The 27,487-nt window shown below is 46.0% G+C and overlaps 1 protein-coding gene and 1 long non-coding RNA gene across 5 annotated transcripts in view; one reads left to right on the forward strand and one right to left on the reverse strand.

Moving 5' to 3' along the window:
- Positions 1-659: 659 nt before the first annotated feature.
- LOC126504690 (uncharacterized) lies at positions 660-3,727 on the reverse strand. Of its 2 annotated transcripts, XR_007592680.1 has the most exons (4): positions 3,504-3,727; positions 2,694-2,785; positions 1,996-2,137; positions 660-1,138 (listed from the first exon to the last, which is right to left on the reverse strand). It is a non-coding gene; the product is annotated as an uncharacterized lncRNA (long non-coding RNA). The 2 variants fall into 2 exon arrangements; XR_007592681.1 differs by having other exon boundaries at positions 660-2,137.
- A 1,532-nt stretch (positions 3,728-5,259) lies between these two features.
- The window catches only part of Ldlrad3 (low density lipoprotein receptor class A domain containing 3), a 235,310-nt gene continuing 213,082 nt past the window's right edge, over positions 5,260-27,487 (forward strand). For 2 of the 3 annotated variants that reach the window (XM_050147157.1, XM_050147158.1), the window contains exon 1: positions 5,260-5,375. In XM_050147157.1, coding sequence (XP_050003114.1) covers positions 5,330-5,375 — 46 coding nt within the window. In that variant the 5' untranslated portion in view covers positions 5,260-5,329. The remainder of the gene's footprint in view (positions 5,376-27,487) is intronic. The other variant, XM_050147159.1, reaches the window with a different exon arrangement.

Consider the following 27,487-nt stretch of genomic DNA (forward strand, 5'->3'; position numbering starts at 1 on the left):
ATGCTCAGCATTTTTGGGGAGTAGGAGTTGCAACCATTAGATACACGCAGAAAACTTACTGAGAACAGAATTGTACTAAGCACTGAATCAACTTTTGCTTGTTGGCCATTCCCGTCATTGTAGTTCAAATCCAGTGACCACATCATTTTTGAAGGTGCAGACAATTCTGTTTTATGAACTGGGATTGTTTACTATGGTAAGTAACTTATTTTGATGTATCACTGTGAGGATCAGTAAGATCTAGCTTCAATACTGGATTTTTTTGAGCCAGGAAAATTGTTTTTCAAGATTCAGTTCCTTATTTGTGTCCCAGAGACAATACTGTCTGTCTCAAAGATGGATGTGAAGGTTAAATGTGACCATAAGAGCCCAAAGTCTGAATCTGACACCTCCTAGTAACATCTTGGTTTGGTAAGATTCAGCCATGCTAGCTGTTCTGACTCAGTATTTGCTGTATGATTATGAATGAGTTACCTGTTGCTTTCTAATAAATGACCTGTGTTTGAAACAGTAACTGGTATGATTCATGGCGGCATGACCCTGGCAGGTCCCCTGGAGGGTGGGACCACGGCAGGGAGGAGGCAGACAGATATGCCATGCAGAGAGAGCTTAGATATAGAGTTTATTCAGTGGGTACTGGGAAGGGTATAAGGGTAAGCGATTATGGGGGAGGGAGGGAGAGGGAAGGAGCGAGGGGAAACAGAGAAAGAGAAGAAAGAGAAAGGAGGAAGGGAGAGGCAGAGACTGCCCCTTCAGAATGATAGATAAAGATAGAAAGAGATGGATAGGAGGAGTGAGATTAGCTTCCTTTAGCTGGGGGGGGGGAGCAGAGAACAAATGAAGGTGGGCGGGGTTTATCTCTTAAAGGGACAGGGTACTCAGGTGACAGGGCAGGTCAGCAGATTTATGATTACAACATTCCCACCTTTCTCTTATAATAAAATGGCAAGGAGTTAGGCATGGCAGGTTGAGGGGATAAGGGTGTCGAGTTCTCGTGACTGCTTCCTGCTGATTTGTGGACGTTGGAGTCTTGGGGGGACCTGAGAAAGCTTGGTTCTGGTCACATCCTAGGGTAGCTGGTTGCTTCAATCCGGTCCAGGATTTGTGGTGTTCTGGAAATCTCTGATGTCTCTTGGATCTGGCAAGGTGTTGGCAGAGCAGAAGACAAGGTTAAGTTTAAAAATTTGTTTGGGTTTTGGTAATTGAGGAGGAGGGTTTAGAACCAGGGAATTGAGAGAGGGGTGTATCTGACCTCTTTAAGGTGAATTCTTCAATTTGGTTCCCCGAAACTCACAAGAATTCTTTGAGTTTGTAAAACATAAGTTTTAGTCACATACATTGTATAAACAGCAGCATTTTATGTCAGAATGGCTGTGACAGGTGTTCTCGCACAATGAAAAGTATCTTTAGAAAACAACCAAAGAGAATTTAAAATCTTGATCTTGAGCAGTGGTTGTACTCTGTCAGAGTTAGATTAATAGCTTATAGGCATTTTATTGATCATGTTAAGACTATGAATGGCAACGTAACGAGGAAAAGAAATTTGATAACTTTCATTTGTCCTCAGACCTTTATAATGTGTAGGCACACACCTTTATAACTTGTAGGTATATACCTTAATAACTTGCATTCATATATCTTAAAACACCTTTTTGGTTTGAGCTTTTGCATTTTAAAACACCTTTTATTTTAAAAAATTGTAAGAAGTTATACTGAAATTTGTTTGGTGAAGTTGTCATTTTTAAACTGCCAAAACCTCTCAGCAAACAAATTGCATCAGAGCTCTTTGAGAAGGATAAAATTTTACTTGAGTTATTGATTTAAAAAATGGCAGAGAACTTACTCAGTTGGCTACCTAGAGCCACTCCTTAGGGTCCTCCAAGGTGGTTGAGAGCAGGGGCTTTCAAGGCTGTATTTGTCTTCTGTTGTTAGTGCAGGGCTTACCAGGCTTTAGAAGATCTGTGGGTTAGGACATCTGTAGGAAGACAAACCTACCTTGCCCTGAAGAGCCAGGCCATTGATTCCAGTCGATTCTGTCCACTGTCTGGAGATCTTCAGGAGTTTTGATGGTTAACACTTTCACTTGCTGAGTGAACAGTGACTGGACATTATTCTGTGTCCACCCGTCTTCTGTATTCTTTGGAGGAAAGAAAGTGCTGCTGCTAGGAGCCAATCTTCTCCTCTGGTACGAAAAGCCTTTTAATAATTACATATTTAAATGCTATATTCCCCAAATCCCTGAGCACTTTGAGGGTTGTTTATTGGGTATATATTTAAAGTTATGACTAAGGTATAGGATCTGCCTGGAGAGCTGAGGCCAAACTTGATTGTGCTGGTTTTTAACTTAACAAGTGAGATTTATACTTGTGAAAGACAAAGAAGAAAAAACTGTTTGCAATAGAAGCTTAACAGTAGAACTGACAGTAGTGAAGACATGTACAAATATGCACAGTTGAATTTAAGTTTCATACACATATACACAGAGTTAAAGCTAACTTATATTAATATATAAAGTTAGCTCAAAGGTCACATGCACACACACACACACATATTAAACAGGGGCTGGGTGGAGGGGATGCTTTGGTGGGCCTTACCAAAAGTATGCCACTGTGCAAAAAATACATGTAACAGAGTCAGTAAGAGGAATTTAGAGATAAAAACATAAGTAAATGGCAAGACGAGGCAAGGAGTACCTCAGTAAAGATGGTGACTTGGTTACATGGCTGCCCTTAGTCAAGATGGTAGCGGTCACATGTTGCATAGAGAAACCACATGTTGTTCATGGCTGTGGCAAAAATTTTAAACAGATACAAATAATAAGAGAGACATAGAGGATATGTAAATCACTCTTTTAAAACAGAATCTCATCTGTGTGGCCACACCATTCACACATTCTTTCATATATCAAGTAGACAGGAAAACTACTCAGCACTACCAGTACGGGGGCAGCAGCCGAAGGGTTGGGGCTGCAGCAGCCTCCTCATGGGTAAGACCAGTTTTGCTGGTTCCTGTGGACTGGAGGCAGTAGCGGTGGCAGAGACAGAATTTGCAGGGGTTTCCCACCCCAAACAGGCTTAGACACGGTGGGAGGCAGCCCAGTAGAGGGAGAAGTGGATGGGCATGAGATGACTGGATAGAAACTTCCATCTGCCTGATAGGTGACAGAAATTAGAAAACTCTCGTGTTGCGGGTCTGCCGGTAGAGGTGGCCACTTTAGGTTGTTATTTAAGGTGTACGTAGGCCATTTCCCAGAGCCGAGGGGGGGGGGTGATGAGAGACAGGATCCAAAAAGCAAAATATTCTAGGGGTCCCTAAAATAATGCAAGGACCGAGAAGATTGGTCAAGCCATCCTAAGGCTTGTCAGCACAAAGGGTGAGGACTAGCCGAGTGTCCCAAGGGACTACAGTCCGAGGTGAGAAATGAGACGAGATCCCAGTCCTCAGCCATGGGGAATTACCAGAGACAATGTCAGAGAAAGCCGACTTGGAGATGGGAACCTTACCATTTAGTCGGTGTTGTGTGGAGTAGCAGGTTCGGATCCAGGATTCCCATGTGCTTGAGCCAGACCGCCCAAGCGTGGGAGGGAACACAGAGAGAGCCTGGTCGAGTCTTGTACCAATGTTATGATTCATGGAGGCACGACCCCTGTAGGTGGAAGACCATGGTGGGTGGGAGGCAGACAGTATGCCATGCAGAGAAACTTGGGTATAGAGTTTAATATTGGGAAGGATAACCTTATAAGAGGTTATGGGAGTGGTGGGGGAGGAGAAAAAAGAGAAAGGGGGAAGGGTGAGGCAGAGACTACCTCTTCGGAAGCATAGAGAGGAGATATGAAATCAGTTTGGGTAGAGTGGAGGTGGGCAAGATCAGAAGGGGGAGATTGGAGGTGGGAGGAGTTTGCCTCTTAAAGGAACCGGGTACCCAGGTGACAGGGGAGGCCAGCAATAACCCAATGAACACACACAGTGTTCTGGTTAGTAACTTGGAGACAGCTTAGATGAGCACATTGATTTAAGGTCTTCAGGGAGGACGACATGGCTTCCGCTGGGCTGGGGACTCATTTGAAGGCTTAACTGGAGAAGCTCAGTTTCTAAGGTGCTGCTGTCAGAGTGTGGGTCTTTACAGGCTGTTGAACTGACTAGCTTTGGCCTGGAGACCTGTCCAATTCTTCACCACATGAACTTGTCCCTGGGGAAGTTTGTAACAAACACAGCGGCTGCCCAAACCTTCCCCAAAGTTGAAACAAACAAGGGCAGCCCTAGGGTAGGGCCATTGTCTTTCCCTGTTCTCAAGGTTCAGAGGCAAACAGCCTCCGGGCAATTGTTTACTTGCCTCAATATCATTATCAAAGGCCTATTTACAAAGTTTTTCTCCCTCCGTAATGAGATTCATTCTCATTACTTTTTATTTATGTGTATCTCTGCATGGGGGTGTGAGTGAATGCCGTGTGTACGTAAGTGTCCCCAGCGCTCAGAAGAAGGGGTGCTACTGGACTGCTTGAGGCTGTAGTTAGATCTGCCAGGTGGGTGCTGGGAACACAACTCAGGTCCTCTGGAGAGGCAGCCAGTGTTCTTAAGTGCTGAGTCATTGCTCCAGCCCTAAACTACGCTTTCCTAAAAAAAAAAAAAAAGTGGATAATGCACAAACCGTGGGAACTGTGTAAAGTTTTAGGGACTTTCAAACTCCTCAGTGTTCCTAGATCTCAGGATAAAATTTTTTCTTTGCTCCTCCCGTAGCTCCAGGAACCAGACTCAGAATCACTGTTGAGTTGGAGTGAGTTTTTAATAGGGTCCCCAAAGGCTACCTGGCACATCTTGCGTCTTGGAGTTTGAAAAGACATGGTTGTATTTCACACAGACACACACGCACACGCACACACACACAAGAAAAGAAAAGGAAAGAAAAGAAAAAAGAAAAGAAAAAAATCAGTTTCCTCCTACGAATAGGCTCGCTGAACTTCTTTCTCTCCTTGAAAGCTTTTTGGCAGTTAAGAATTCACCTGGGCTCTGGGGAGAAGTCTGTCGCGTCCCTTAGGATGTAAGACAGGAAACCGGGGCCAAACACAAAGCAGGGGTTTAAGAGGTCCTCGCAGTCTGACCCCGGAGGCAGCAAGAACTGGATCTGCAAGACCCTGGCAACCAGGACCCTCGGGGTAGAGTGCAGGCGGCGGCTCTCAGCCAGGAGCTTGCAGAACTTGGTTAAGCCCTCCGGCATGGGAGGGCGGGGGCGTGGCTAGGTCGCCGAGAGGGCGTGGCCGGAGCGAGGGGCGGGGTCTGACCGAGGCCGTGGGGCAGCGACGTCGCTGGGCAGCGGAGCGGCGGCCGCGCCATGTGGCTGCTGGGGCCGCTGTGCCTGCTGCTGAGCAGCACCGCGGGTGAGTGAGGGGCTCGTGACGCGCTTCACTGGGCCCGGGGCGCGGGGGCTGGCCGTGATCGTCCGTGCTCCGCGCACGGGCCTGGGCTGCGGGCGTGGGTGTGCGCGGAGGGCGGACCCGGGCGCCTGGCTGGCCGGGACCCCGCGAGGGGCCGCGGCGGGGCGCGCGCTGTGTGCTATTGTGTGGGCCGGCGCGCCGGGTGCTGTTGTCGTGTGTTCGCGGGCGGAGCTTTGTGCGGCGCCCGCTCCCTGGAGCCCGGCGGCCGCCGGGATTGGGCGTAGCTCGAGTGTGGCTCAGTGTTCTGGGAACGGAGGAGGGGAAGAACACTTTACCCTGATTTTGGGTCTTCCCAGACTTCCGCAGCCTTTAACGTGCACTTTCCTGCCTCAGTTTCCCATCTCCGCTGCCCCCGCATGGGTATCCCAGCTTCCTTTCTCTCCCTCTGGGACTGTGTCTGGTTTGGGAATAGTGAGATCTAGTGGGACTGGACGTGGGAATCACTCACTCTTGCTGGGAGCAGATCTTTTACTTCTGTCGCCGACGCCTTAACCTGCGAGCAGCCGGGAACAGAGGACCCTGGGCTTCCTCCATCGGCCGTTGGTCCCTGCATCTCAGAGCTCATGCATCCTGAGACCCGCAGGGTTCCTCCCAGACAGAGTGCTGTTCCCAGGAACTTTTCTGCTGATGTGGGCACGCTCCGAATTCCAGCTTGGAGCCCTTCCCCTGTGCTGCTGCCCGCCGGCCACAGCCGTCAGCAGTCCCTCCTCAGCTCTGCCCACCCTTAACCCCTGATGTTTATTTCTGGGCAGCTGATGGATGCTCACTGAACTTTCTTTACTGAAGATCTCTTGCTCCGTGTTTGTGTCGTTCACGTGTCTAATTTATATCAGATTTCCCCAAATGTTTCTAGAAGTGTTTGTCGGGGGAAGTCGAGACCATTCTGAGCTACCCCTTGGAGATGCCAGGGAATCCTCCCTTCCAAGAAGTCGTGTGTCCTGAGCATCTTCCCAACCCACTGACCAGCTCTTTCTCCCCCACCCCGCCCCCTCCGTCCAAGACATCATCCTCACTCTTCTGAGACTCCATTTAAATGTCTGGGTTTGATCCACTTCCAGTGAAGGACTAGACTCCTGTGGTGGCTGTGGTTTATTTTTCTAACCAGGTCTGAGGCCCTGTGTTGTTTGTCTTGAGTAATGGGGGAGGGGGATGAAGAAGGAGAGAGGGAGGGAAAATGAATTAGGCAGCTAGAAGCAGGTGCAAGTTATTTGGAGACTCAGTTCCAGGGCATCTCAGACATGAAGATCTGTCTGGATTCACACATTTAATTCATACAACAATGGCCTGTCCCCTGCTAACACCCAAGCTAGCGCTTGGGTGTGTATACTGCTTATGATCAGTGGACACTAATTCCCACATCTCCCTGTTGTAGTAGATTGCATGGGTTGGGTCTTGAGTTCACAAAAATTGTATGTATTTCTTCCTGTCAGCAATGGCTCTTGAATATGCCTGTGAACGTATAACATGGAACTCAAATCAAGGAACTAGTGATAGTGAGCTATGGTTGGAATAGAGTAGAGGCAGTCCAATGTTCCTTGGCAGAAGTTGGCTGTGGCTTTGGACTACTCTAGGGCCTTTAGGTAGGTTGAAGCGTTTTCTCTTAATTCCTCCATACTTGGAGGGAGGTATGTGGATTGAGAAAGTAGAAGCAACAGAGACACACAAAAGAAATAGACATAGGACAGATTCGGGAGACTGTCAGTGAATTCTGCAGCCTCCAGTTTATTTTCCATAGTCCTTTTATACCCCAAGCCAAAGGGGAGGGCAAAAAGACTTTATTGTGATACAAGAAGCAAACAAGAGTTCAAATACTGAGGAGCAAAATATCCAGTAGCTACACCACCTCGGCCCAAGCATCTAGGGAAAACATACAGCACCTTTACCTTAGGCAAAAACACCTTGTTGTTTGACCTGGAAGGAGCAATAATAGGCTCGAACTCTCTGACCTTGTGTTAAGATGGAGCAGAGCCACTTCTATGGGCTCACACAACTAATCATCATCTTTTAAGCACAAATTGTGTTTTGAACCAACCACTTGTCTTGGGAAAGAGGGCTGGGTTGTTCCCAGTTGGACCAGGTACCTTAGTCTCACATCCTACACCCCATCTTTTCCTGCAAAGTTAATAGTAACACAGTGGTTATAGAAGCCAGGACTTTGCATTTTCAACTCCTGATAGTCTGTAGAGGAAACCTGGCCTCTGAGTGTGTGTTAAGGGGTCTTTAAGAGGCTGGAAGGTCACTGCAATTCCAAGAACAGTTCAGAGGATGTTGTTGTTCAAGTTTCTGAGGTACCTTGGCGCATGTTTTCTTTTCCTTTGTCTTATTGTTTGCCTCAAGGAGGTGAAACATTGATTGAGCTGTTACTGTTTTTTTTTTTTAATGTATCCTGCTGGAGGCCTCAGATTACTTCAGCCCGACATCATTTTGTCTGATGTTCTGTTTTCTGGAACCTGGGTGATGCACGTGATGGGTTTAAGTGTGTGAGGTTTTAGATATTCCGAAGGTGGATGCAAGGACCAGTGGGTAGGTGGTTGGTCTTCTTTCTTTCCTGCTGGCTTTTGCTAAGACCACAACCCCCTTCTCTACTCTGGTCAGCGAAGCCTTTCGATTTCCTCTCCTTGCAGCAGTGTGCCTATTAACTTTTCCTCCTGGAAGGACATGGCCTGAGGATGGGTTTTATTTATGTTTTAACTAGCTGAGTACCTGCACTTAGCCTAGCCGTGCATGGAGTTAGATGGAATTGCACAAAAATACAAATAAACATACCATGTTGCTTTTCAGCTTCAAAGGGTTTTCACTGGGGCTCCCTACTGGGGTGTGAGGTCTTGTTCGGTTTTTTGTTTTTGTTTTTTTTTTCTTTTGTTTTCCTTGATAGCCTACTAGATCGAGTATTTTAACATCTGTTAGGGAGGAAAGGGGTGGGCATTTGACTAGTAGGTAGCAAGTTGGTCAGTTCCTGGCCTTAAACCTGGTCAGAAACCAAAGTTCCTAGCATAAGTTGGTAGTGTCTTGTGTTACCCCACTGTGGTTTTTTTTTTTTGTTCCTGTTTTGGTTTATTAACAAAAGGTCTTATGTAGCCCAGGCTGGCCTCTAGCAATCAGTCTTGAACTATGCAGGTGAGGACAACGTTGAACGTTTGATCCTCCTGCCTCTGGCTCTTAAGTACTGAGGTTACAGGCATGGGCCGCTGGTATGGGAGGTTTTTCTGTATATGTGTTGCTTTTCTTGGTTAGTGAATAAAGAATTTGCCCTAGCCTGTGATAGGGTAGAGTAGAGCTAGGTGGGGAAAACTAAACTGAATGCTGGGAGAAAGAAGGTGGGGTCTGGGAGAAGCCATGTAGCCCCGCCTGAGACAGATCCTGGATCTTTACCCGGTAAGCCACAGCCTTGTGGCGATACACAAATTAATGGAGATGGGTTAATTTAAGATATGAGTTAGCCAGAAATACGCTTAAGCTATTGACCAAACAGTATTGCAAATAACATGGTTTCTGTGTGTTTATTGCCGGACCGGGCAGGACAGAAATCTCCTACTACCTCACCCTGGTTATGTGGTGCTGAGACTCAAACAAGGGCTTCATTCATGGTAAGTAAGTCCCCGGCAACTGAGAGATATTCAGTCTAAGCCTGATAGTTCTGAAGTAGTTGGGAACATTTCAGGACTGGGAAATTATGTGAGGTGCTGATACTGTTTAAAAGGTTTGCCCATTTACATGGGGAGATGAAAGGACCCCAGGCTTCGTGGCCTAAGTCCTGTATATGAAATGTTCATCTTGCCAACCACTTGACTTGAAAACTGCTTGACTTTTCCCAAAGAGCTCAGGTAGCAAGTAGCTGCTTGTCATTCCATGGATCCCAAGACTGATGGTTCTCCAGGGCACCATGGTGGGGACTGAAGCCTAGATCCTAACCCAGGTTTTTGTCAGAACCCTTTATGGACAGTGCTGCTGGGTTTGCTCTGCTGAAGAATTTTGTGATTTAAAACAACCACCACAGAATTTGCTTATCAACGTCCTTCCCCTCCTCAGTTCTGTTCATCTTATGGATAATGCATATTCAACAGTGGCACCAGCTGTCTCTAAAGGACTCACCAATATTCATGCTGAATACTTCAATAGATCTCAATCTTTGTGATGATGTAGGTTTGCCATAGTGACCTCACCTCTACCATCCACATGGGTGGAAATCATGGGATGCTATGAACCAAGGTAACCCTTGTTGAGTTGAGTGGAACAACCCCCTTTCTTGGCTGCAGCTTTTGTTGCAGGATGCTCATTCGCTGGGCTCTATATTTATGTTTATCGCTTTGTATAAATAAAAATGAAAAGATGAGCTGTGACTCATCTTAGAGTTTTGGAGCTGTACTAGTTATGGGATACTTCAGGGACAAATCTATTTTTAGCTATTGTGTTTTCTTGCCTTTCTTTTTCTCTTTGCCCTTCTCAACTCCCTTCCCTCTCTGCAATTCCTTCACTGGGTATCAAAAGCCTGGACAGCTTGGGACAGTCTTCCAGGTTGTGAGGAAATTATCTGTGTTCACAACAAGGTGGTTTCTTGAGTTTCCACGGTACCCTGAAGTCCTTTAAAAGTTCCGTTCTTTGTTGCTTTATAGCCCTGGAGTTCCTTTAAGACGCCTGCCTTGCAGCTGTCCTCTTCTTTGTTTGGCCCCCAGACTTCCTTAAGTTTTTTTCCTTCCTCTTCTCTTCAGATGAGCCATATAACTAGTTGGCTCCTGCCTTCTTTGATGCTTGGACTTGCAGGATGAAGGAAGCAGGCTCCCAAAGGGGATTGTGGGGCTTCCTTCCAGGCACATTTGTTCCAGCCTTGGAAAGCCTTCTCCATTGAGGAGCTCTGGTTTCCCAAGCTTCCAGCTCTCCTCTTCCTTTTTTGTCTTCGGGTAACCAGAACGTTCTTCTAAAGCCTCTTTCACATGTCCAGTAGTGTGACATCAGCCCTGCACACACAGGTACGTGCTGTGCTCAAGGGTACAAAGCCATGCAGTGCTTGCTATATGCCCATGAAGAACATCTATGGGTGGATGTGAGTTTGCTGATCTTTTTATGATCTCAGGCATGAAGGACAGCAGCTCTTTCTGCCATTGGTGCCTCGCAGGCATTTCTTAGTGCGAGTGGAATGCTTGGAGTGTGGACGTGGGTGGGAATAGTGCTGTACAGAAGTCCCAGAACTGTGCATGGATTCAGGACTGTTGGACATGGTTAACCAGGTTTCACAGATGACAGCACATACCCTAGCTTGCTTTTTTAGCTTCCTAGATAATATGTGTATTGGTGTTTTAAGACTTCTAAAACTTTGTCTTTCTGAGATTTGACTTAATTTATGTGGCTATCGGACACTAGTCTTCTTTGGTCAAAAGTGTGTGTGTGTCCTTTCTTTGCTTGGTGTCCTTAGGGACTGGTTCTAGAACCCCACTTAGACACCACGGATGCTCATATCTTTTATATATAAATACTATATAAAAATAGTATTTGCATACAACTTATGCATAGCTTATGTGCTTTGTTATTTACAATACTTAAAATGCTCTATGAGTGATTATTATTATTATACTAAATCAATAAAGGGATAATGAGAGGAAGTCTGTATATATTCAGAAGAGATGCATTTTTTTCAGTTATTTAGGTTTGTGTGTGTTTGTGCATGCACACACGTGTGTGGTGTTTTGTACCCATGTGTGATGCATACAAGCGTGTGGGTGTGGGTGCATGTGTGCCAGAGCACACTACTGTATTTTCCTCCATTGCTCTCTGTCTCAGTGACTTGAGATAGGGTCTCTTACTGAACCAAATACTGGCTGTTTTGGCTAGGATGGTTGGTCAGTGAACTCAGGACATCCTCCCTTTGCATCCCAAGTCTTGGGGTTATCGACATGAGCAGCCATGCATGGCTTTTTAGGTGGGTGCTTAGTATGTGAACTTGTGTTCTAGCCCATTTCCATAGACTTTTGATCAGGAGTTGCTTGATCCTGCAGGTGGATACTGAGGGCACACTGTATATACCTTTCTTATTTATTACCTATGCTGACTAACCCCTAATCTTACCACATTGTAAACTCCTCAATGCCTGGGACTCTGTTAAACATCTGTATGATGTTTTTTATTTCTCCTGTGATGCTGAGGAAAGTAGGAACAGCTTCACTCACTGAAGGTCTGCTCTGCCAGATGGGATGCTGGGCTATGTTATATATAGATATATATTATATAAATATCATGTCCAATTATATGTATATATGTGTATATATGTACATATAATGTATGTATATAGCTGTTATGTTCCATTAAAAACACCAGAATACCTGTGTTCAGAATCCAGACAATATTGAAGAGTGACAAGGCAACATTAAAATCTTCCATTCACTTCTCTCCCTTCCCCTAAGTAACTACTGTGGGCTCTCTGAATGTTGATGGATTCATGAGTAAATACATGTACATACAGGCAGAATGCAGTGAGTTCATGACTGCCGCTAGTTGTAGCTTATCTTTTCTTGCTTTCTTATAATGTGTTTTATCAGTTGTGCTGTGAGCCACTTGGGCTGTTCACCTGCTCTCATTGGCCCCATTGTTGACATTCGGGGGTTTTCAGCAGTCTCTGTCAACCATGCTTGTGGTGCTTGGCTCATCGAAGGCAGCGCCCACCCCCTTGTCTCCTAAGCCCATGGTGATGTGGTTGCAGCTGTTTGGAAACACCTTTTTATTTTAAGTTTTTTTAATGCCTGGCTGTTATCTACGAAGAAATAGGGAATTGTACTCTTTCTTTTTTCAATGATACTCACTTCACTATTCCTCATTTGGCCTCATTCCCCTGTCTTTCTATGTTCACATATAATAAATATTTCAGCATCATCCTCGGAAAGATGTTTTAAACAGTAGGTCCATTCCACCTGGGCATGCAGAACTTGATGAAAGTAACAGCATACAGATGTTCACAGCCAAGTTCATCCGGGCCACCTCTTCTGCTGCCGGTCCTTACGCCCGTTCTGTCTAAGCTGTTACAAAGTCAGAGCTGCTCTTACCTGCCTGTATTCCAGCTCTTATCTATCTGCCCATTTTTTTCAAAACAGCTGTACCAACATCTTTTTGGTATATGACATTTATGCAGATAGGTGGTGTGGTGGTGTGTTCTGCCATCTTATAGATGAGCCAAATAAAAAGTGATGTCAACTGAAAGTCTCCTCCCGGAGGACTAACTTTCATGACACCAGAAGGTTCTGTGCACACTTCTAAAGGAAGAGAGCAACCAACAGTCCTACCCAACTGTGATGCCTATGAACCACAGCAACGACCAGCGTGGGGCACAATAACCCTGAGGGCGTAATATTGGCACATATATCTTGGCAGTAACCAGCAGCTTTCTGATTGGATTCAAGATCCACTCAACAGGAGGAAAATCATGCTCTATTTTGGAAACTTAGCGAACTACTCCAGGCTGTGAGGGCATGGATCTTGGAGGAGAAACTACAGCCACCACTTTACCAAACCAAGTACTCAGCGTAATCCCTAACTATATCTAAGTATTTGTCCTTCTACCCACAGGTACGTATAGTTCCCAACATGATTGAGAAAACTTTGAAACAGATGGAGACCATTACAGAAAACCGTGACCAATCAAGATGCAGAGTTGTGGAGGCCAGTCCCAATAGATACATTTACAAACAAGTTCCATACCTAAGGCTCAATTGTAAACATTGTAGAAAGATTCAAAAAGCCAGAAGATCAGGGAGTTTTCTGTGAGACTTTGTCTCCTAGGAATGTCAGAAGCCACATTCATAAAATCTCACCACACGAGCTGAACAAGGACAATAGACATGCTGAAGTGGATGAGGAAACTCCCCGAGGCCTCAGCTGTACACAAAGAACCACACCAACTAATGCTGAGAGAGGGAAATAGCCTTCCCTGGAGAAGAGACACAAACTGGTTTGTTGTTTTTGAGACAGGGTTTCTCTGTAGCTTTGGAGCCTGTCCTGGAACTAGCTCTGTAGACCAGGCTGGCATTGAACTCAGAGACCCACCTGCCTCTGCCTCCCGAGTGCTGGGATTAAAGGCGTGCGCCACCACTGCTCAGCACCAACTGATTATTACCCAATACCAAATGGAGAACCCTGAAAACATGTGCAGGTAACATTATACCGACCACTTAGGTTGTATTTATGTACTTAGGAATATATATACACACACACACACACACACACACACACACACACACACACACACACACACACATATACATACATGTATATAATAGTAATTAGTAAAAAAAAGAGGCCAGGAATTTGAAAGAGAACAAGTAGGGGTGTATGAGAGGGTTTGGAGAGAGAAATAGGAATGGATAAATGATGTAATTATAATCTCAAAAAAGAAAAGAAAGAATTTAAAAAAAATGTGTGTGTGTGGGGGTCACTGTCCTCAGCTTTTAGCCAGGAAAAGTGGTGTCAGAATTGGCATGTGCTCTTAACCACAGGCGGTGGTGTCTTCTCATCCCACGTTTGTTGGAAGATGTGAGTGGATGGTCCACCTTCTGCCAGAGAGCTCCATGAGTGGAGTGGATAGTGTTGTCCATACTCCCTCTCCACCCCTCCCCACCCCTGTCCCCCCTCCTCTCCCCCTCCCCCCAAGTCATGCTGAAGAGTGTGGCTGGCAGAGGACCGTTAGAGCGGGAGAAAACCCACTGACTCTGCTCCAGGGCACCAGCTCTGTATTGGAAGGTTGAAATGGGTGATCGGCCTTCCTCTTGGGTAGACACTCAACATTAGGGGTATTTGAGTTGTCGTTGGCAGAAGCTTGGTTTATTAACAGAAACAAGATTGACATAAGCAGGTTGCTGTGGCATTGAATATATAAATGATGGAAAGAATTTTCTTTCTCTTTTATGAAAATATTTGGTTAGAATACCAACCAAAAGGAATTTCTTTCAAAAAATTATTTTTACATTTCTGTCCCCTCCCCACCCCCGTGTGTGTGTGTGTGTGTGTGTGTGTGTACAGCTTAGCAGGAATTGGTTCTCTTGTTCCACCATCTGGGTGTCTAGAATCAGAACTCAGGTTGGCAGACGTGGTGTCAGATTTCTTTACATACAGAACTGTCTCACCAGCTCCGGAATTTCTTTGCTGTCTTATGCGCCTTAAACAGTGGTCAGTACCACAGATTAGTGACCACTGCTTAAAATACCTGAAAACAGATTTTCTAGATAAAAACAGAGTCCTGAAGACAGTGTTACAAATAACAAGAGAAGTTTAAGTTTTCAGAAGAATTTCTTTCCTCCTCTGAACATCTGTGGGTATGGTTCTCCTGCAGGAGAGCTACTTGTTTCTGAGTTGATGGTTGGTGGTATTTACTGTATCAGATGACATTTTCATGTCGTCTGCAGAAAGAACTCTTGTCCCTGTCTTTATCCCCCAGGCCAAGGAGGACTTGTGGGCGGCAGTGCTTTGCATGCTACGGTTGCTTCTAGTGTAAGAAGCATTAATTGTCGCGGGTAGATCAGAATGGACCCAGGACTTTAAACCCTTGCTCCTAAGCTCTTACTGAGAACTGACAATGAGAACCAGACTCTAATTTTAGTGACTCATCGTGCCATACAGGGATGGTGATAAATTGGGTGAATTCTCTGGTGCCTAAGTCCATCTGAGTTCTGACAAACAGTGCACTGTGCCCACGAGGCTGACTCTGTCCTGGACAGTGGCCACACAGAGGGAGGGCGGCCACTGGGGCTTATTCTGGAGCTGGAGGCAAGTAGAATTTATGAATAGCTTGATTTAGGAGACTTGTAAACCCAAGGTGCCAGTTTCCAGGTGGCAGCGGGGTACTTGTGTGTGTGTTGGCATGAAGAAATGAAAGTAGAAAAGGGGTTTAATTTCACAGTGTTAGAAACCCCTCCCTGCTCATTATTGTGGGTCCAGCGAGGTTATGGGGGGACCAGGAGTGTGTGTCTTTGATGATGCCACTGGAGCATTTCCCATCAAACCTTGTCTTGAATTAGAGCAGTGTTCTCATTAACGAATTGGAAATGGCTGAAAAGTGAACCCCAGTCACACTTGTGAGTTCCATGGTTGGTCGAAGCCTCTCATTTGGTTTGGAAAGTTCTAAATTTAACTTGTTTTTCATTATAAAAATAAAATGAAAGTTTGCAGGAAAATGGAAGAGTGATTACAATGTAGAGTATTCATTTCATTAGCGCCAAGGCCATAAAAAATGGTTGATGCTAAGAAAAAGCAGAACAGAAATGAATACAGTGTTTCAAAAGCAAATTTATAAAAACATCCTTGTAAGCATGGTTAAAGCCATGGTACTAGCCAGTGAGTCCTGCTCCCTGAGCCCAGGGAAGGAGTACTAGAAAAGCTAGTAACCACCTTCAAAGAGATAAAGCTGGAAGAGCGATGGAACCAATGAAAGATGAAACCAATCTGGTAAATGTTAGAAAGAAACTATAAACATGCGTGGGACCTAGGCAGGGCAGCAATGATGTAACCCTAAAGATTTAGCCTGTCTAAAATTCTTTTGTTACCCTAAACAATGATAAAGATCCTGCAAGAAAAGCTAATCGATGTTGAAAACATAATGAAGTTGTTCATCTTTTTTTTTTTTTTTAAAGCATATCAGAGCAATCAAAGAGATAATAACACTTTGGAGCATAGAGACTAGAGAGATGGTTTGGTGGAAAAGAGTGCTTGCTCTCACATAGACCTGAGTTCAAATTCCAAGCATCTACAGAAACATCAGGCTCTGGTTGCATATGCCCATCACTCCAGCATTGTGTGTTAGGGTGGAGGTGGGGGTAGCAGAAACAAACAAACATCTCCCAAGTGCTTGCTGCCTGTCCAGTCTTAAACGGTGAGCTTAATTCAGTGGGAGACCCTGTCTTGAGACAATATGTGGAAAATGGCAGAGGAAGACATCTGGCATCTTGGTTTGGCCTCTGCATATGCGCACGTGGGTTCAGCAGCACACTCATGTACATGCAGTATGCTCACACCATCCTCTCTCTGCCCAGATTGGAAACAACATGCAGAGTAGATGGGACGATATCAGCATCCCTTGAAAGCACTCCTAAGTACCGTGACTCTGTAACAAATCCTGTAGGTTCCATGGGGCACCTGGGGTCCCTTGGATTCTTTGATATCTGTGTCTTTCTGGTACTCTCTGATACATGGTTCAGTGCTTGGCATGTCAGCCACACAGCAGGGTTTCCAGTAAGTCATCTAGAAGAACCAGTGGAGGGGGCAGTGTGGAGAGGTGACGGTAACTTTGAAGATAATGAATCGGGGAAAGAGCCAGATGAAGCCACAGGGAATGAAATTTACCTGCCCAAGCCATCTGTGCCCTGTGCTGACTAATTATTTCTCCTCTTGATTTTGGAGCAGTCTCATCGATCTTCAAAGACTTGCAAGGATCATTACAAGGGAGCGCCTTGTCTTAAGAAGAAAAGGAGGTCTTTGTGAAGGAAGAAGATTAGAGCACTTTCAAATCAGGCGATAAATTAGAAACATGCCTTATGAGACTAGCATGCCCCACACGTAAAAAGTTACGGCAGGTCAATGAAAGCTGCCGTGAGTCCTAAGTCCACTGCAAGGAGGCTCACATAGTTTGCTGACTAAATGGGAGAAAGTTAGCAACAAAAAAGCCAAAGCGTTCTATTTAAATATCATCATTAAAAAAAGTTAAACACTCAGAAGCTTATTCTGGCCCGGTTTAAAGGGAAGAAACTGACTGGTGAAACGGCACAGATGACTCCAGGAAGGAGTACAGCAATAACTAGAATGTCGGAGGGAAGTAAAAGAGGATATCTGTGCCTGTATCCACAGCTGTACATGCATTTGATGTGTAGATGTATGTATAGAGATCAGCTATAAGACTAAATGTCAACCGAAACGTTGCTACTACCACTTACACAGAAAGAAGTGTCACCCGTCTGTTCTGATAGGAGAGGAAGTGAAGAGCAAGAGAAAGAGAAATAGAGGGCAGAGTTAGAGAGAGAAAATCCGTTCTGCAAGGGGACTGGATGGTATCGGTTCATCTTTTACGTGGCATTGCGCACTAAGATAGATGAAACAGGCCACACAATTAAGGGCAACAGGTTCATTAACCAACCGATGCCTCCTCATCCCACGTAAAAAGACAGGAGAAATCACGAACATAATTGGCACTGTTGAAGGCTCTTTAACCGTTAAATTGGCTAGTGTGTAGAAGGTCGGGATTCTTTAGAGAATACAAATATTTAATTTTTTGAAAAAAGGTTTTGGCAATCGTGATTGATGTTGAGATCTAAGGAATGTTGGGTGGGTGGCAAAATGTCCACAGTTGGGAGTGGGCAGTTGAATTCACTGGTCCGTCTGGGGAACGCTCCCCGCCAGAGGTCTTTCCCCTCTAGCTGCTCCTTGGATCTGCAGGACTGTTGGCCGCGGACACTCTGGGGATCAGTCCTCCCTGCTAATCATATGAAAAGGCTCCTTAAGCTTCATCTGGGAGCCTGACACCAGCAGCTGCCAAAAGGTGTCTGTGAGTGGGAAATGACAAGGACAGCGTGGGGCCAGTTACAAGGACAGCAAAGGGTGTGTGTGTGTGTGTGTGTGTGTGTGTGTGTGTGCGCGCGCGTGTACGTGTGTGTATGTGTGTACTATTAAGCACCTGTAGTATTTTTGAAGGAAATATTCAACCACAGGGATATGGTCTGAAGAGCATGTTGTTAGCTAATTTTTGTTATTCGGTAAAGAGCACGTGACCAGACAATATAATTATATGGAGCCACTATGGTGTATGTGGCCCACCATGGGCTGACATGTAAAGACATGGCGCATGACTCTGATATCCTTTTTATTATTCCTTTGATGCTTCCCTTCTATGTGTATTTACTCAAACTCCACTGTTAACTCCAGAGTTGCGCTGGAAGTGGTCACATGCAGCCTGAGTCCCTCCCTAACTGACTTGCTGGGGAAGTGTCACCCGTGCCACCCGTGCCGTGGGTGGAGGAAGGGAGAAGAACACACTTCCTGAGGCCATGCCGGTGGCAGTGACCTGTCGCCCTCTGAACATTTGCAGACAGGGCTCCAGCCCCCAGACTTGGTGCTGTGTGGGTAGGCAGGTGCTAACTTGCATACCGTGAAGGTAGGGGTCCTGCCTCGGGGTCTTTTGTTTCTTCCTGGGTTTTCAAAAGTGATTCTGGGAAGAGATGCTGCCTTCCAGCCTGTGCTCTCCGTGCAGCCGTGGGGAGCGTGTTTGCTCTCTGTCTCGGTAACTCAGGCTGGGGTTGTTTGCACAGTCTCGCTGGAAAGCTTCCTACTCATCCTTCAGACATGGCCAGAGAGATTTCTTTTCTAGAAGCCATAAGTCTGTGTTCAGCATCCAACCTAGAATTAACCACTGATTTTTTTTTTTTTTTTTGATATAGGGTTTCTCTGTAACTTTGGGGCCTGTCCTGGAACTAGCTCTTGTAGAGCAGGCTGGCCTTGAACTCACAGAGAACCACCTGCCTCTGCTTCCCAAGTGCTGGGATTAAAGGTGTGCGCCACCACTGTCTGACTAATCACTGGCTTTTAAAAAGCTACCTCTGTTGCAAATTAGGTCGGTACGAGAAATAACCAGGCCAGCTCAAGAATAACAATTATATTTTAATGGTTATAAGGGGAAACTCGTGCTACAAGAGTGGGAGGTTCAGCTTCCTATCTGTCCGGCGGGAGCTGTGCAGAGAGAGAGCGCGTGCACCTGGGTCCTGCCAGTTTTTCTTCCTGGGCTCTAGGTAGCTATGCCTTAACTAAATGTGATTGGTTGACAGAGTTTCCCCATCAACCTCTAACTCACACTTGGTCCTGTTAAACATATACTATATTATGGTTTATTCATGCTTGTTCTTAAGACTTAAATGGTTATTAAACCTTTAAAAATTATAAAAGTTCCTCTTTTCTATTTTAAAACTATTTATTTTTTCTTTTTTTAACTGTTTTTATTGAGCTATATATTTTCTCTGCTCCCTTCCCAACCTCCCCACTCCTCCTTCTACCCTTTCCCATGACCCCCACGCTCCCAGTTTACTCAAGAAATCTTGTCTTTTTCTACTTCCCATGTAGAAAATCTTAGGATCTTCATTGTTGTCTAGATTCTCTGGGATTGTGAATTGTAGGTTGGTTTTTCTTTGCTTTATGTCTAAAAGAAACTTATGAGTGAGTACATATGATATTTGTCTTTCTGGGTCTGGGTTACCTCACTCAGTATGATGTTTTCTAGATTTATCCATTTGCCCACAGATTCAAGATGTCATTATTTTTTTCTATTGTGTAGTACTCCATTGTGTAAATGTACCACATTTTCCTTATCCATTCTTTGGTCGAGGGGCATTTAGGTTGTTTCCAGGTTCTGGCTATGACAAACAATGCTGCTGTGAACATAGTTGAGCACATGTCCTTGAGGCATGATTGAGCATCCTTTGGATATATAACCAAAAGTGGTATTGCTGGGTCTTGAGAAAGGTTGTTTCCTAATTTTCTGAGAAATCGCCATGCTTATATCCAAAAGGGATGTATCAGTTTGCATTCCCTCCAGCAATGGAGGAGCGTTCCCTTTACCCCACATCGTCTCCAGCACAAGTTGTCATCAGTGTTTTTGTTCTTGACCATTCTTACAGGTGTAAGATGTAATCTCAGAGTTACTTTGATTTGCATTTCTCTGATAGCTGAGGATGTTGATCATTTCCTTAAGTGTCTTTCAGCCATTTTAGATTCCTCTGTTGAGAGTTCTCTGTTTAGGTCTGTACCCCATTTTTTTTATTGGATTATTTGTTCTTTTGATGACCAATTTCTTGAGTTCTTTGTGTATTTTGGAGATCAGTCCTCTACTGTAGAGCGGCAGTAATGAAAACAGTGTGGTATTTGCATAAAAATAGACAGGAAGACTAATGGAACTGAATTGAAGACCCGGATATCTTGCAGGGAGGACACTGCTGTACACTGAAGGGGTTGTAGCTGGATTGGTGTTTGCTTTTCTTCTCTGGCAGTGCAGACTACCTTCCAGTACATGGACACTAGTCGGTGGGGGTGAAAGCTCTAGGTAGGTACCAACTCGACTTCTCTATGTTCAATGAGTTATGTAGTGTTGTCTTTAGCAATAGGGCCTCACCATTGGTTCGTGGAGAGCAACACACAGCCTTAGCAATAGCCTGGGTTGTTGGGGTATTCCCGTGAGTTTTTATGTGAGCTCTGAGTATCTGTACTCAGTTCCTCATGCTAGAGACAGGGTATTGCCAATAACAGTCCAGGCTGTCCTTGAACTCTTATTTCTGCTGCTTCAGTTCTTCAGCCTCCTAAGAGCGGGGGCTATAGGCATGCTACCATGCCTGGCTCTTAATGAACTTTGAAAAATAAATTTGCCATGGTGCTGTATGCCTTTAGATTCAGCACTCTTGAGGCAGAGATCTGGGGATCGCTGAGTTTCAGACTAAGTCTACAGAGTGAGTTCTCAGTCGCCCTGGCTACATAGCGAGGAATAGCTCTTTCCTGCTGGATAGAAAATCCCCTCCTCCTGCATTTGAGCACAGGACTGGGGTGTTTTATGTCACAGCTGAGCCTTCTGGGGGCCAGGTTGAAAGCTCCGAGTGCGTGCTGAGAGGTCGCCGTGCAGTGTGCTTCTGCAGTTCCTTGCCACAGCTCATCTCAGTAAGATGGCGTCTTCACCCAAGGTTCTTTTCCCATCCTGAACTTTGGATGGAGGAGGGCGTGCCCACCGTGTGAGGTCACGGCGCAGAGGCAGTGACTGGTGATGCTCTTCTCTGTGTTGGTCTGCGCTGGCTTTTAGAGCCTCAACAGCTGCTTCTGGAAGGCTCCTGGGTTTTGGGGGCTTTTTTTGGCCACCATACATGAAAGAGACTTTGCAGGGAGACGCAGAATCTTGGCTGGGGAAAAAACGAAATAAAAAAAAACCATATATTTTAAAGGATTCACACTGATGACTCCTTTTTGTGTTTAAATTTCATGGGAGAGCTGGAGGATGGAAATAAATGAAATTCACTTTAGACTTGAAACGTGTGTGTGCTCAGAGCACCATCAATGAGAGGACATTTAGTGGACCAGAAGCCTAAGGTATATGAGGAAACAGAGCAGCGTAAAAGGTTGGCTTTTCAAAATAAATACCCACGTCACATGGAAGTGGTACTGTGAAGACAGATGAGATAGAATGTGGTAAAGACTCAGCCAGAAGTAGATGTGGTCAGATCAGCAATGAGACGGAGGTGGGGCTTGGTGGAAATCATAAACCAACAGGGTGTCAGCAGTGTCGGGGGAGGAAGCCCAGACCACAAGGGCAATAGTTTAAAGTCTGTGGGATTTGATTTCTAGTTATCGTCTACTGATAACTACAGCCTGAGATTTTAGGTTGCATATATATATATTTGTGTGTGTGTGTGTGTGTGTGTGAGAGAGAGAGAGAGAGAGAGAGAGACAGAGAGAGAGAGAGAGAGAAAGAGAGAGATAATGCAACATGCACACATATAAATATTACTAGCCTTTGGTCCAAATATTCAGCATTGGATATGAGGTATTCACCCTATCTGCTAAGCAGCCTGTCTGGGATGTCATTGCTTTTTACAATGTCTTATTGTTCCCTCACTTGTAAGGCAACACAGTGGGTGTGGTTCCTAAGTAACTGGGAGTTTCTCAAGAGAAACTGCACAGAGAGTTCAGGTGCTGTACAGTGCGTGCTAAAATGGAATTAATCCCAGACTGGCCTGGGCTGAGTTCAGGCGTGGGCCTGAGTGTGAGTGCACTACATTTTGGATGCTGTATCTACTCAATTTGCTGGAAACAGAGGGGGCAGTGGAGGTGGAGCTAGAAAGAGGACGCGTGGACACACCCTCCTGTGAATACTCCTTTTATTCAGTCTTCCTTACTGGCTGGCACTTACTGTGTTCCAGGTCTCAGACCTGTGGAAACCTTTGTCCACCTCATTTTCTTGGCATGGCCTCAAGGTCGCTAGGAGGAAGGGACTCCGCGGAGCACAGCTAGGCCTAGTGGAAGATCAGAACGCAGAAGCTTAGTGACTTGCTGGGATGTGGACAAGGCTTGGCTTGCCCATCTCTCCCCTGCTCTGTGGTTGGTGATGAACATTACGGAGCTGAGTCTGTATGCTGCAGCCTCTGTCTCGATGGGCGCTCTGTTCAGAGAGGCTGGGATCGGCCTGCCCTCGGAGGCTCTGGGGTGACAAGGGCATGGCCTAGGCTGTCGGATGCAGACTGGAGGCAAACTAGGGTGTGGATGTGGAGACTTTGGTGAGAGGAGGCTGGGCATGTGGATTGGATTTGAGACATTAAACCAGGAGGAAGTGGAGTCAGCTAGGCCAAACTGTCGCCATAGCTTGGCGGTTTCCAGACTTGGATACCAATAAAATAGTGGGAAAAAAAAAGAAAGAAAGAAATCCCAAAAGTTGGGTTTCTTACCCTGGGACACTTACTTTTCTGTGGTGAAACAAGACAATGAAAAAGCGTGCCTCTATTATTTCATCACCACTGTATGAACGCAGTGTTTATTCTACTTGTATGTGTGTGTGAGTGCATGCATATGTGTGTGTGTTTGTGTAGGCATGTGCATGTGTGTAGGTTTGTGCTTGTGCATGTGTGTGGAGGTCAGAGGTCAACCTCAGGTGTCGTTTCTCAGCATCATCCACTTTGGTTTTGGAGAGAGCATCTCTCAGGGAATTGGAACTTGCCCCTTCGGCTAAGCTGTCTGGGCCATGAGCCCCAGGGGTCCACACCTGTCTGTGCTTTCCCAGCACTGGAATTCTAAGTCCGCCTTACCACACCTGGCTCTTTGAAAACATGGGTTCTGGAGATTGAGCTCATGTCTTAGCAAGTGCTTTATTGATGGAGGTCTCTTTCTATCCCCGCCATCACATTTCAATATAAAAATATAGCCGTAGGTCGTGTTCAGAATAAAGTCTGATCCTTTAAGTCTAGGAAGGCGTGCAGGAGTATTTCTTCATTTTCTGCTCTTGTTGGCTGGAGAGTGGAAGTACTGTCGTGGGCCAGAGTGTTTTTATGCCGTGTGTCTGGGCCCAGATGTACAGACAGTCCAGCCAGGACGGATCTGGATCTTGACGTGGGAGGATGTGGGGTGACTAATTTTCAGGTTCGGGGCAGTTCAGGTGTAGGGGAAGATTTTCTGGGACAGAGAACCTCACCATGCAGAGGGATTGGAGGCCATTGTGAAGACAGGTGTGGGTGAAATGTACTGAAAGAGGGAGGGGACCAAGATAGCCAGGCACCCACGTTCATTAGCACCTACCTGGGGGTCTACTGGGAGCTAATCCTGAATCATCTAACACATTCTTTGGGGACAGGGACAATATTATATCCATTTCACAGATGATAAAATGGACACTCTGGGTGTCTAATGTACTTAAGTTGCCTTTCCCCCAAGTCTCAGAGTTGGAATTCAGAGTAAGTCTATCCCCCAAGCTTAGCTGAGCTTTGTAGCGTGATGGCAGTGACATGTCCGGGCACTTTTGTATGTAGCTGAGCTGTGTACAGTGATGGCAGTCACATGTCTGGGCACTTTTGTATGTAGCCGCATTGCAGCTCTTGGACTGTTCCAGTAGATTTTGTTGATCCTTATGTGGGTGCTCATCACTGGGTGATTACACCCAGCTCACAAGCGCACAGACATACACACACACACACACACAGACACACACACGCGCACACCTACACATGTATACAAATAGAACAGAAACACTGACTGCGTTCGTACAGTGGTGATGAAATAATAGAAATAGGCACATTTTTTTATTTCTTGTCTCACCACACAAAAGTAGGTGACCCAGGGTAAGAAATCCAATTTTTGGGATCTCTCCTCTCCTCCCTTCCCCTCTCTCCCGTCCCCTCCCCTCCCCTCAATCTTCCCTCCCCTCCTCTCTCTTGCCTTCTCCTCTCTCTCATCTTCCCCCCTCTCTCTCTCTCTCTCTCTCTCTCTCTCTCTCTCTCTCTCTCTCTCTCTCTCTCTCTCTCTCTCTCTCTCTCTCTCTCTCTTCATTGTTTCATTGGTTTACAGTATCCAGGTCTGGAAACCGCCAAGCTATGGGAACCAGTTTGGCCTAGCTGACTCCACTTCCTCCTGCTTTAATTTCCCAAACCTACCTAGTTCACACGCCCAGCCTATTGTCACCTTTTAAATTGAAACCTCGTACCAGAGTCTTCACATCCACACCGTTTGCCTCCATCCGACAAATGTGCTCATTACACTCGATTGTGTATAGATCTCGGTTTTTGACCCTGTCACCCCAGGGCATCCCAAGTGCTCCTGAAGCCCGGCTATGCTGTGTGTCTTCTGCGCAGGCGCTGTGGTGGCCCCTGCCCCTCACATAGAGGAGTCGAGTCTTGGCACGGTCGTCTTAGTCCCCGTACTGAAGGTTCAGGAGTGAAGAGGACCCCCAGACTTCTGCAGCTTGCCATACCTTCTTGTCCCTTGGCCGCAGCTGCTCCCCACTCTGGTTGGCGTGCGCCCCAGGGAACCTCCTTGATAACTCATAATGGAATCTTTGAACAGCTGCCCAAGGATGATTTTCAGCTATCCAGCCATTTTTCTCTTTTAATGGACGCTCTGACTGACTAGCTGGTTAATGGGTCCCAGGTTCTCTCGGCCACTTAACTTCTTCATTTTCAAGCATTATCCATGGAGAAAATCTACTCTGCAGACGCCTAACTGCTTCAGGAGCTCAGTCAAAGCCAGCCTCAAGTCGTGAGCAGCAGTGTTGATTGGTGTGAAAGGGAGAGGCTGATGATGGCCGCGTGAGGAAGAGAAGGCCCTGCCTGTGGTCTACTAATCACTTCTGTGACTGAAGCTCTCCCAGCTCTCCAGGGAGCCACAGTGTGAGGCTGCTCAGGCTTAGCCTTGCTTGGGCTGTTTGTCTCCATGACCTGTGCTGTTTCTAGGACTTTGTCTCTGGAAGTTTCTGTCCTGGCGGGTAGCTGCATGGTAAAACCAGAGGCACACTCCTTGAGAAAACCCCTTCTGCCTTCACAGCAGCCTGTGGGGTTTGCCTTCGGTTGAATCCGCTTCTCCAGAGAGGAGGCCTGTGGGGCCCACAGGGGTGCACAGAGGCTTTTGTTCAGAGACTCCCTGATAAGGTAGTTACATCCGTGACTTGGTACAACTTCTGGTTTGCTTGTTTGTTTGAAAAGTTGTAACAGCTCATTCATTGCCTGTGAGGATGCCAGCTTGTTAGCTTTTGGTTTCTTGCATGTGGTTGTAGCACAAGTTCTAATTGTTCTTAGTAAAAACCCGGAGTCAGATATTAGGGGGTGAAAGTTGAGAGACAGAGAAGCAGAGCGGCCAGACACTGCAGAGATATTTTACCTCTACCAGTGCTCAGACTGTCTCCTCAGATTTCATCCTCTGACTGCAGGGCTGATCCTCAGACTGCGTCCGGCTCCTGTCTCCTCCCACCTTTATATTCCTCTCTCTGCCCAGCCATATCACTCATGTCTCCACCTCCCCAGTGCTGGGTTTAAAGGTGTGGGATCCCAAGTGCTGGGACCACCTTTGTGTGAGCTCTGTTTCTCTTTTAGACAGATTCAATTTTGTGTAGCCCAGGGTGGCCTTGAACTAACAGAGGTCCCCTGGCCTCTAGTGGCTTAGTTCTGTACTCTGATCTTCAGGCAAGCTTTATTTGTTAAAACACAAACATGTAGCACTACATGTGGTCTTTGTTTTTGTGTGGAGCAGAGAGGCCAGACTTGATCTTTCAGGAGAGAGGATTCTGTGTAGCATAAAGCCGTTCTGTGTGTGGCAAGACAAGAGCTTCCTGTCTGTGTGGCCCGGCATTGTCCTCACCGCCTTTAATCCTTTCATGAGTCAGGACTCAAGAATCTTGAATTGTGTGTCCCCAAAAGATATGTCCAAGCCCTAACTGAAATTCTTACCTATAAATCTGACATCTTGCAGGAAAGGGGTCTTCGTTGATATAATCAGTTATGATCCTACTCGATCAGTGTCGACCCTCATCTTAATGAATTTTGGAGGTTGTGTGTGTGTGTGTACACATACAGTCAAGTGAATGCACGTGTGTGTGCATTTGTGTGGAACCAGATGTCAACCCTAGGACCTATCTCCTTTGGAGTGTGTATATGTGTGGTGTGTGCACCCATGAAGGCCGAAGGAGGACATTGGATGTCCTATTCTTGTCACTTATTCCTTTGAGATAGGGTTCTTACTAACTGTAGAGATAGGCTGGCAGCTGGTAAGCCCTAGATTCCCATCCCCAACCTCAGTATCATTAGATTTATGGTGTGTGCATGACTGCATCCCACTGTTCATGTGGGTCCTGGCTTTGAACCCAGGTCCTCAGGCTTGCACAGCAAACACTCCTACACTCTCTAGCCTTTACCTTGTTTTTTTGAGACAAGGTCTGTGATGGACCTCGAGCTCAGTAATTAGATTAGGCTGACTAGCCACCAAGCACAAGGGACCCTTTTCGCTATGCCTCCTTGGTGCTGGGATTGAAAGTCATGTGACCTTTTCTGTTTTTTAAAAAGTCATGAACTCTATGGATTATACTCAGATCATAAGGCTTGCATAACAAACACTTCACTGACTGCCGTCTCCCCAGTTCCTGATGTGTGTCCCATGCCCCTTCCCCATATCAAGGACACACACACACACACACACACACCTGGGAAAATGATGCTCGTAACAGGGAAATTGGGCTGATGTTCACATAAGCCAAGGGATGCTTGGGATTTTCAGCAACTACTAAAATCTAGAGATACATGGAGGAGTTCTCCCTGGAATTGGCCATTCAACATTTTGACTTTGAACTTCTAGTCTCCAGAGGATGAAATCATGGAACTCTCCTGCCTTAACCCACTCGGCTGCTTGTAATTGCCAGAGCAGCTTGTGGGAACAATCGGCTGCTAACCTTGTTTTGTCAAAGAGCACACCAGGGCTCAGAGGTGTTAAACCTTCTGCCCTGAGTCACTCAGCACTCAGGCAGACACAAGTGGAGCTGGGTGTGTGTGTGTGTGTGTGGGGTGCCCGATAGGGTGTGTGTGTGTGGGGGTGCCCGA

This window comes from Alexandromys fortis, unplaced genomic scaffold (assembly GCF_014885135.2).
Source record: "Alexandromys fortis isolate MF-2015 unplaced genomic scaffold, M_Fortis_MF-2015_v1.1 scaffold_12, whole genome shotgun sequence".
NCBI classification, from domain to species: Eukaryota; Metazoa; Chordata; class Mammalia; order Rodentia; family Cricetidae; genus Alexandromys; species Alexandromys fortis.